This window comes from Vespa mandarinia, chromosome 9, assembly GCF_050613455.1.
Source record: "Vespa mandarinia isolate Hongniang chromosome 9, ASM5061345v1, whole genome shotgun sequence".
In the NCBI taxonomy this organism is placed as follows: domain Eukaryota; kingdom Metazoa; phylum Arthropoda; class Insecta; order Hymenoptera; family Vespidae; genus Vespa; species Vespa mandarinia.
In genome coordinates this window covers 815,001-826,309 of record NC_140818.1, presented here as the reverse complement: position 1 = coordinate 826,309, position 11,309 = coordinate 815,001, and the positions used below count along the sequence as shown (strand labels likewise).

At 37.9% G+C, this 11,309-nt stretch overlaps 1 protein-coding gene across 2 annotated transcripts in view; it reads left to right on the top strand.

The window, feature by feature from the left end:
- The first annotated feature begins 1,865 nt into the window (after positions 1 to 1,865).
- LOC118446464 (uncharacterized) overlaps positions 1,866 to 11,309 on the top strand; it is an 11,594-nt gene continuing 2,150 nt past the window's right edge. Inside the window, exons 1-3 of one of the 2 annotated variants that reach the window (XR_014982592.1) lie at positions 1,866 to 3,368; positions 7,675 to 7,880; positions 9,774 to 9,955. Coding sequence is in view for 1 of the 2 variants with exons in the window: in XM_035877128.2 (XP_035733021.1) it covers positions 2,420 to 3,368; positions 9,774 to 9,955 (1,131 nt within the window). In the remaining variant the exon portion in view is untranslated. The remainder of the gene's footprint in view (positions 3,369 to 7,674; positions 7,881 to 9,773; positions 9,956 to 11,309) is intronic. The other variant, XM_035877128.2, reaches the window with a different exon arrangement.

The window sequence follows — 11,309 nt, the reverse complement described above, 5'->3', positions numbered from 1 at the left end:
ACTACAGTGGTAGGTATTTCTGCTCGAAACGAACGAGGATAGAAGTTAGCTCGTGAGAAATCTCGATTTTTAACAGTGGATAGTGTAAAAGGTGTGAGAGACGATGAGGGAGGGAGGGATCTTGCTTGTTTTTACTCTACGAGAATGGAATGAGCGAATGAGTGAGTGAGTGAGAGAGAGAGAGATAGAGCCGGAGATAAAGAAAACCACTCGATGTTGAGTTCCGATCGATATTTCTCCACCTGCCCTCCTCTTAACACCCTCTAGGCCCTGACTTTCTCCACCTAACTTCCTCTCTTTCTCTCTCTCTCTCTCTCTCTTTCTCTTTCTATGTCTTTCTAAATCCATAGTAATGAAGTTCGTCTCTCCTTTTATCGTATTTTTGTTTCTTTTCTTTTTGTTTTTTCTTTGCCCCAGCATAAAAAAAAAAAAAGAAAAACAGAAGGAACAACAACCGAAAGACCGAAAACTTTTTCGAGGAATCGGGACGAATTTTTTTTTCTCCTTTTTTTTTTTGTTAACGATCGCATGATAAAACGAGTACTTAAGTAAGTAGGTAAATCTATCGGTCGTATAATTTTCTTATCATTCTCGTTTAGCCTTTTTGACGGCCGTTAAAAGGGGTTCGACGTGTACGTGTAGATATGTAATTTTCTGATCGTGGGACGGGATCTCCCGATTTATCGTGTCGATTAGGGTTTACGGTTGCCACGTTTAAGGGTCCTACTGAACGATCGTTAAGCTTTATTATTATGTCGATTGCATTTAGAGTGGGGGACGACCAACTGGGAAAGGAGCGGAGAGAGGAGGAGAAAGAGGCAAGGAGGTGAAGTTAGATCGTATACATGAACAAGTCAGTAATTAAGCACACATAATTTGATTATGAACGTTACAAATAGCTGTCACTGTCTTGTAGTTATATAATACATGTACGTATTAACCTAATTTTAGAAATTTCATTTTCATTTTGAACGAATGAAACGTTTTAAACTATTCTTGTTGTTTTTCTCTAATTCCTCAGTCGATAATTACGAATAAAAAAAGGGGATGGGGGTCAAGACGACCTTGACGACAAAATTTCCCCTCATCCTAGTCTTAATATTCATTTTCTTTTCTTTCGTTTTTTTTCTTTTTCTTTTTTTTTCCTTTCTTTCTTAATCGCCAAGCCTAATTGGTCAATTACGCTCATTACCGTCTCCGACGTAGGAAGGCAAGCCTGGCCGATTAAATCTCTCTCTCTCTCTCTCTGTCTTTCTCTCTCTCTCTCTCTCTTTCTCTGTCTCTCTCTTCTGCTCTCTCTCTCTCTCTCTCTCTCTCTCTCTCTCTCTCTCTCTCTCTCTCTCTCTCTCTCTCCGAACACATTCCTCTTTACGTCTCGCTCTCTAATCCCTTCCAGTCACCATCCGCCCTTGCCGCTTCTTCCTCACCTTCCCTCTAACCCGTTGAACCCAGTGCAGTCGCATTTGCATGAGAGAATCGAGTATATGCTGGAAAAATGTTCATATAGCTAGTCTCGGTTTGGTAGCATAAACTCCGTCCACAAGTAGGCGGAGCCGTTTTAGTAAAGCCTCCGTTGATGGAACGAAGCCTCGCCCTGTTTCCACTCTCTATCTTTCTCCCTTGCTCTCTTAATCTCTTTCTCTCTCTATCTCTCTTTTCTTCTCTCTCTTTCTCTATTTATCTCTCTCTCTCTTGTTCACCCCTACCTCAAATACCCCTTCCATCACTCGTTCTGGCTCCCCGTACGAGTAACTCTCTGTCTCACTCTTTCTCGCTCGGCTCTGAGTCGCTCTCTTGTTCTCCTTCCCTCTCCCTTCCACGAACGTCGATACCCCCACCTTCGATCCAGTTGCTGCAGGGCGCAAAAGGAAAAAGTCCGTTTGGAGTTGGCAGAATGGTCAAAGTCAGTCTACACGGAGAGCTCGACTCGTTCGGAGGCTGTTCGTTAGGTCAGCTCATCAGTGATCATCATCGATCGTCGATCCTCAACTTAGCTGTCAAAACGAGTGACAACGTAATAGAACTATATAGACGATATTATCATCTGTATCTATTCATCTATCTATATATCTACCAATTTATCTATCTGTTTATCTATCTATCTATCTATCTATCTATCTATCTATTTATCTATCCATCTATCTCTTATCTCTTTCTTTTCTTTTTTTATTCTTCTTCTCTTCCTCCGATATAGTAAGGTATTAGACTTAGTGTGATTTGTTAAGGTGATATATAGATCGTGAGAACTGTTCGATCGATTCGATATTCGATCGTCGATGATTCAACGACTATTTCGTTAATCCGACGAAAACACGAGAAAATACAAGGAAGTTTATGAGGACTTTTAATGAGTTGTTGAAGGGCCTGAAGGTCTAAATTACGTTTGACGGAAAGTGAAAATTACGATCACGGTTTAAGAATGACAGTACTAAGGATGACCTCGCCGGTGACGCCTCCATCGACCAGTCCAGGATCGGCCGACGAGGCACAAGCACCGCAACCTAGTCCTAGACCGGCACATAGATTGAGTTTCTCCGTTGCTGCATTATTGGCAGACACTAGAAAGTCACCAGAGACCACAACTAGGCAAGACATCTCGACGATCTCGTTAGAATCATCGCCCATCTCTTCTTATTCGCCTGTACGACAAGATCAAGTTACTACGGTACCCATAACTTCTAACACACCTACGAAATATCCTAGTGATCTTAGAACGAACAGGTATAATTTATCGGCGTCGCCTAATCTAGAAGCTAAGACGCCTCAATACACTTGCGATTCACCAGGAATAACAACAGAAACTAGAACACCGCCCTCGAGATACACCGACGTCGAATTAGGTTTAGAATCGCCAACGGACAGACATACGTCTTACGGGACGATCGACTATAGGATCAGAACCACCACCACTAACATTACCACCGTAAATAATAATAATAATAATAACAACAATAATAACGACACGCCAATATCTGCGGATAATCAAGTGTTAATCAAGTGTTCAGCCCCATCGCCAAAAACAACAAGCAATACGCAGAAAGACTTTGATTCTCAATCGCCAAGAAGTAGTTCTTTGGAAGAAGGAAGGTCAAGGTGTTCCGAGATCGAAGATATCGATGATGACGATGAAAATAGTCTGGTAGATGTCGAAGATCTCCAACAACACGCATCAAGTCCAACACCGGTTAGGCCAACTCCAGCTTACGTCGGTGGTTTCTCCACTTTAGGAACCATTCCTGGTATACCACCTGGTCTTCATCCTGCCGTTTGGGGCGCCGGACATCAGGCTGCTGCTGCTGCCGCTGCCGCCGCTGCTGCCACGGCTACATTTTTTCCTTCTCATTTTGGTCATCATGCACCATTAAACGGTAAGTTTACACTTTACCATTTTCTTCCTCGTTTAGCGTTTATTATCCCATTCTACCATTTTCTTACATTTCAAGATCTATCCCGAATTCGATCGCGATCATACACAATTAGTCGAAGAGGATCACTAAAACGCATTTGGACTTACCATTTCTGAATCCTTTTTGAACTTTGGATCGGTTCCAATTACACTCTTCTTCCTCATCCTCTTCCTCCTCCTCCTCCTCCTATTCTTCTACTTCTTCTTCTTCTTCTTCTTCTTCTTCTTCTTCTTCTTCTTCTTCGAATTCTTTTACGAATACGAAACGAGGCGCATCATAAATTTGAAAAGTCCTTTTAGTTCGTCTAGCCATTATTCGAGGATCTCGTTGTTGTACAGCTTTTCTAGGATTATAGGATTTACACGGTTTTCTTTCCTTTCCTTTTTTCTTTTTTTTCTTTTTTTCTTTTTTTCTTTTTTTCTTTTGCTACGAACAGTCGTTTTCAAGGAATGAGTGGAATCAACTACGTATGCAATGTATGCGGAGATCGATGGTCTAATTTGTAGGCGGACACGTGATATCCAAGGAAATAATTTCAATCGACAATTTTTAAGATATAAGGCATAACGCTTAATTGATGATAGTTGAATATAATACCGTGTACAAAATTCATTTAATCGATCGGCATTAATTGAAACGATAAATCAAAAACGGTGAAAAAACATTGTATTAATAATTGTCGAAAACACGAATGCATGAACTTGAACGTAGGAACACGGAACGTCATCGTTCTTGTAAAAATGAAGGCGAAGAGAGAAAACAAAAGAAAAAAAGACAAGAAAGATAAAAAAAAATCGGACTATCAATTTGAAGCTAGAGTATCACATCGTTTGTATTAATTATTGAGGTCAGGGTTTATTGATCGAGCAGAATACTTGTCTGAGATCAAATGGAAGGGCAAGAGGGCGAGGTCAAGCGTTCAGTGATCGTGCATATATGCCTATCTGAGTTTCGAATTTGAGGATCGAGACAATGAGCTTCGATTAAGAGAGCAAGAAAGTGCTTCCGGTAAGAATCGAAAGGTCACTGCTGGAAAATTGATTGGTTGGTTCGCCTAATGGCTGCCTTCGCTTCTTACCTTACGATAGCCTACCGTCGCTTCGCGTCGAACACTATCGAACGTAACGAACGATACTGCATTTTCTTAAAATAGTATTATGTATATATATGTATATATATATATATATGTATATGTATACGTATATGTATATATATATATATAATATACAATTATATTATAGTATTATATATATAGTATTATATATACATATATATATTCTTTTTTTATTTTTTTCTCCTTTAAGAAACGTAATTAAAAGATAAGAATTTTGACGAATGAATGTGTTTTGATATGTGATGTGAATGAATATGTTATGTAAATCTTATGTGACTATATATTAGAGATAACATTATATAAGACATATTACACGGAAAGAGTGTCACGCGTTAAAATTAATTTCTTGCAACGTAAAACATGTTAATATACATATGTATCATTAAGTATGTTAATATTTGTTATTTTTTTTTCCTTTCTTTCTTTCTTTATTTTGTTTGTTTTTGTTTCTTTCTCGTTTTTTTAATTTTTTTTTTAAGTCAAAATCGCCCGACCTTTCGGTAAATAATAATAACTTGTATTAATTAACGTTTCTCTAATTCTCTGTTTCGATTTAATACGATAATATTGCGGTAATATTACATACTATTAGGATAATTATCATAAAATTTGTTCCCTTGAAAAACCAAAGAATACGACAAAGGAAAGAAAAAGACAGATAGATAGTAAGATAGATGGAGAAAGAGAGAGAAAAAAAGAGAGAGGGAGAGTAAAACATAATATTGAAATATGGCGTCTGGTATAGAGAATGCTTACGCCTAAGAAAACTTTTCACACTCTCATTCTCACTCTCTCTCTCTCTCTCTCTCTCTCTCTCTTTTATCTCTCTCTCTCTCTCTTTCTCTCTCTTTCTCTCTGTCTCTTTCTTTTTTACAAACTTTCTAACATTTTTCATTTTATGAATTTCGAGGAGAAGTGGCACTCAAGTGCTTAAACAACGATATGAAACACTTTTTAAAAAATGAGTTTAGGGAGAAAGAAAGATGTAAATGCGTGTCGATCCGCCATATTGAAAATAAGAGATTCTTGAAATTCTAAAAATACTGAAATTCGTGTTGAGTTCGTTTCTTTATTAACTTGCACACACAATCGCAGAGAGAGAGAGAGAGAGAGAGAGAGAGAGAGAGAGAGAGAAAGAGAGAGAGAGAGAAAGAGAGAGAGAGAGAAACAAAGAGAGAGAGAGAGAGAGAGAGAGAGAGAGAGAGAGATCGTGACGTACTGGTTTATTCAATGGAACGATCCATCTTGAAATCTTTTCTTCGATCGAATTGATCGAGGAATAATCACCATGGAGGATCGTCGTTCGTGTGGTCGATCGTTATGCAATCGAACAAAGAAAGAAAAGCAGAGAGACCTTCTCTCTGTCTCACTCTCTCTTTCTCTCTCTCTCTCTCTCTCTCTCTCTCTCTCTATTTCTCTCTTTCTCTCTCTCTGTCTCCCTCTTTCAATCGATTGTGTCTTGGATCATCTTTGCCTTCTCGTTACTGCCTATCTGAACGGCATCAGTTAATTATTTCGAATGGCTGTACTCGATCGTTCGCTTGGATTAAAATCGGATCTTGTTTGTCCTTTTTTTCACATATTTCTTTTTTGTTACCTCCGTCGGCTGTTGGAAAGAGTGGAACGAAGGGAAGAAGGAAAAAAAGAAAGAAAGAAAGAAAGAAAGAAAGAAAAAAAGATTAAAAAGAAAATAAAGCATGGCAAAGAGTAAGGAAGAGAGATCCGCGAATTCTGAGACTAATTGGGACCCTTTGGGGTCTTCTCCCAACCTCCTCTTACCAATCGAGGAAAAGAGGAAGACACAAGAGTATACAAACGCACAGGAGGAGTAGGAGGAGAATACTACAAGAAGGCTGAGGAGAAGGTGGAGGAAGAGGAAGGAGAGGGGGACGACGACGACGACGACGACGACGACGACGACGACGACGACGACGACGGCGACGACGACGGATCGTAAGTCCTCCTGTTCCTGTACGATGGAATCCTCGATTCTCTTATAGCAAGAGGGATTCGAAAAAGGATCGAGAGTAAAGGATGTTCCTTTGAAAAGGAATCTAAGGACGAAGAGAAAGCCAAACTGTAAAAGGAGGAGAAGGATGAGGAAGAGGAAGAGGAGGAAGTGTAGGGGGAAAAGGGGGTTGGTTGATGGTGCTAGCGACGGTGCCTGTCGAATTTGAAATTCAGAAACGATCCTGCCTCTTTTGTTTCGTATAGATTTCTCTCTCTCTCTCTCTCTTTCTTTCTCTTTTTCTCTCTTTCTCTCTTTCTCACATACTTACTACTCTCACTCTCCTTCCTTTTACCGCAACATGGCATCAACTTAGAACGTCGACGAGAGCCGTTCACCTCTACAAATCTGTCAATTGTCTCGAGACAAATCTCGTGGAATATAACCGAGATATATATATATATATATATATATATATATATATATATATATATATACTTAAGAAGGAGAACGATATAGAAGAGTAAGAGGGAGTAAGAAGGGAGATGGAGAACCTACAGCAGTAGTCCTACATTCCTGTCGCCGGTGTGTCTTTCCTCGCTGTTCGAATCCTCTTCCATCTTTTTTTCTTACATCCCTCACCCTCACCATCATCCTCAGCTTCTTCTCCCCCGAGACCCCACCTTTTATTCTTCTTCTCCTCCTCTTCCTCCTCCACCTCCTTCTATCACTTTCGTGTCATACGATTCGAACAACAAGCGATCTCTTTTGGCGAATCGCGTATTACTCGCCTTTTTCTACCTTTTTTTTTCATTTCTTTTGTCGATTCTTTCATACGTGTGTCATGGAAATCGATTACAATGAAAAAAAAAGAGAGAACGAAAGAGAATATAAAAGAGAGATAGAGAAAGTGAGAGAGAGAGAGAGAGAGAGAGAGAGAGAGAGAGAGAGAGAGAGAAAGAGAGAGTGATACATTGTACGTATACGTACACGTACATACGTGTACACACGTACTTTACATTTCAATTCTGTATATGTGTATATATATGTATATATACATATACACATACATACATATATATATATGACATATTTTGGATATTTATGTGTACATACATATGTGTATATGGATGGATGTGTATGTATATATATATATACTCTTTTATTTCAATTGTTGTTATACATAGTTATAAATTTCGTTCAAGATGAGACTCAGGTAGACGCGGGCATACATATTTATGCCTTACTAAATAGCACGCTGACGGAACGATTAAGTAGCGGGCTCGTACGCGCGGACAGAAACGCGTTTGTCTCTTGCCGATTTTGCAACGTTCTTCTGCCGAGTAATTTATCGGGAATGGTGGTTGACGGAGCACCGCGCGTTTACTTTCTTACTTGGCGTATCTTACAAGTAAGTAAATACTTATTTATTTACCATTGCCATTCGATCGTGGTCCAATGGTAGAAAACTGATTTTCTTTCAATTTTTTTACTTACTTATCCATTCGTAAGTATCAATTCCATATAATAGAAACAACAAAGTTTAGGTACATGCATACATACTTAAAATACATCACATAGACGTATACTTACGTAGGAGTATATAATACGTAAAATGATTGTAGTTTTTTTAAGAAGTACAAAAATTCTCATGATTTAAGAAAAAAGAAAAAAAAAAAAAGAAAAATTTGTATCCCTTTGGTCTTATTTGTCAATTAAACGATATAATAGTAAATGCGTTCAATCATTTTCTCACGATTAACGATCGAGGTATAGTACGTAGTACGTCGTTTTTATCAGGATTGAATAAGAATAGAAGAAAAGATATATATAAAAAAAAACAAAAAAAATAAAAAAATAAAAAAAAGAAAGACTACAAAAAGGGACAGGCAAAGAAAAGGGAACGAAAGAAGGACGTGGATAGGGCGGAGGTTAAGAAATGGGCGGGAGGGGGCCCCCGTTGTTATTGTTGCAACTAATAATTCCGTGTAGATTGGAAAAACAGTTTTTGTTGTTGTTCGTTCATCCGGCAAAAGAAAAGACAGCGTGTAAGCGAAAGCTAAGGGTGTTTGAAAGAAGAATAAAAAGGAAGAAATAAGTAAGTAAGTAAGTAAGTAAGTAAGTAAGAAGAAGAAGAAGAAGAAAAACTTTAGGCCTTATAAACAGAAACAATACGGATCCGTGGTATAAACTGGGGTCCGGAATTTTGCGGTCGATCGACAAAAACGTAATGAGGCCAGTTTGCGGCGCGGTCCCGACGGAAAAATTATGAATCGACTTATCCGAAGAAACACGTAGAGAGGAAGAAACACTTTGGCCTGATGCTTGTATTTTAAAAGAAAAATAATAGTCTACGGGCGCGTTTCCCTTCTTTTAAAATCCTTCTCTTCCGAAAGCAAAAACAGGACATTGCGGTCGGGGTCTCTCTTTCCAGCTCGTCTCTCACCTACGGCGTGCCCAGGAACACACCTTCGAACTCGTTCCAAGTTACGTTTCTAAGATCGAACAACCTGTTGTTCTATGTTCCCCTATCCTAATGTTCTTGTCCTATGTTTCCCTTGATTGAGCTAATTGTGTCCCTTATTGTTTTCTAATCTTTTAAGTTGTAACAACACGTGTTGTTATCGAATAAAATTTCTATCATTGCTCTTTTTCTCCTGCGTCTTTTTTTCTTTTTTGAAGAATTTGGCGGATGTTGGAAGGGCAAATATCTTCTTCTTTTCTTCCTTTTCGCTTCCACCCTTTTCAATTTTTATTTTGCGACTAGTTAATTGGAAATATTTCTTTTATTTATCCGAGTAACTGTACGCGCGTTACGGAGTCGTTTTGGAAAATCGATGTTACTTTTGTAAATTTTTTTATTTTTATTTTTTTTTCTATACTTTTTTTGATCGGTCAAAAGACAAAATTATTTTGATTATTTTTGTTTATTGGTTTGCTATTAGTTTTTACTTGTTTTTTTACTTTTTTTTTTATCGTAAAGATGATTACGACATCCTGCGGTATTCACTATCTTCGTAGATTACACTATAGGTCATTTTAGAACAACTTAAAGAATACGAAAATTTTTAAGTTATGTTCAGACTAGTACGATAATGAGATATTAAATTTGAACTGAAAAAGTATCTATATAATGAGCTGTAATTTCAATTTATTATAATTTTTTATCTTCGTTTTTTTTCTTTTTTTTTTTTTGTTCTTTTTATGTAGTATAAACCAGATACCACATATACGAAAGATTTCTGACCAGGAGATATTGTTTTCATTCATTCTATTTTTTTTTTTTTTCATTTCTCTCTTCTAGAAAATGGAGAACCCGCCAAGATCAAATGCAACCTCAGGAAACACAAGCCCAACCGGAAGCCGAGGACACCGTTCACGACGCAACAGTTGCTAGCTCTAGAGAAGAAGTTTCGTGAGAGGCAGTATCTCAGTGTTGCCGAACGAGCCGAGTTCTCGTCATCTCTCCATCTAACAGAAACTCAGGTTAGTAGTAAATAAGTGAGTGAGTAAGTAAGTAAGTCCCTTTCCCAGAACTTCGAGTTTCATAGTCTCGGAGTTAATTATCTTGGCATTTCGTCAAGCGAGACACGTTTCTGTCTTTCTATTAATACATTCTCTTCTTCTACGTTAGCATAGCAGTTTCGAATAATTTTCTGTAACATTTGTTCGTCCGATTTAAATACTTGACAACTGCGAATGGAGAGACTCGACGAATAGATAGATTAAAAAAAAAGGAAAAGAAAAAGAAAGAAACAGAATGATCCAAATTAAAATAATTTGTTGATTGACAGGAATAAAGAATAAAAAAAAGACAGACAGAGAGAGAGAGAGAGAGAGAGAGAGAGAGAGAGAGAGAGAGAGAGAGAGACAACAAAAAATTATTTATATTCATTTCAATATTTCTTTCAGCAATACAATAATAATTTTTATCTCTTCCATTCAATCGATCAACCTGAAGATAGAAAATTCTTTGTATTGTTTAATTTTTCACAAATATACTTCCTCCATTATATATATCCATATATCCGTTACTTATATTAGACGTGCAACAATTAAATGGACGTAAAAGGTATAACTAGATTTATGTCAATGCAACGATATGACGAAACAAAAAAAGGAAATAAAAGAAAGAGGAAGTACATACATTCATACGTACACATATAGCACGTAGAGAAAGAAGAGAAGTAAGACGAGAGGAGTACGAGAAGAAGGGAGGGAGGATGAGGGGGAGGGAGAAGGAAACATTAGACAGTAAATGTTATTAATATCGCTACAAATTGGCTGAAGCACGTTTTTCGCGATGACCGTAACAATTATCTCTTGGCTGAAGCTTAAGAATTCTCTCTCTCTCTCTCTCTCTCTCTCTCTCTCTCTCTCTCGTTTACTCTCTCCCCTCTATCTACTTTCCTCTTCACATACCTAACAAATATTTTTTTCTTACCGAGAACGTTCGTTTTTATTTATTATAGCAATCGTTTTCGTCATTATAGATGCGATAATTAACGATGCCCTCATACCGATTGAACAAAACAATCTTGGATTATTATTTTTAAATGTTCTCTCTCCTTCTCTCTCCCTCCTTTTCTCCCTCTTAGCCCCCTTTCCCTCGTAAAATCCACCTTCAATAGTAGCTTGAAATTTAATACGTACGAGTACGAGGACGTTTTCGTATCCGCTTAACGAACCGACGTGATAATTATCTCGAAAGATTATCTCTCAAGATAATTAGATCGCGGTGAGAGCTCATGCTCGATCTTCTCGATCTCCTCTCTCTCTCTTTTCTCTCTCTCTCTCTCTCTCTCTTTCTCTCTCTTTCTCTCTCTGTATTCCCTTTCAG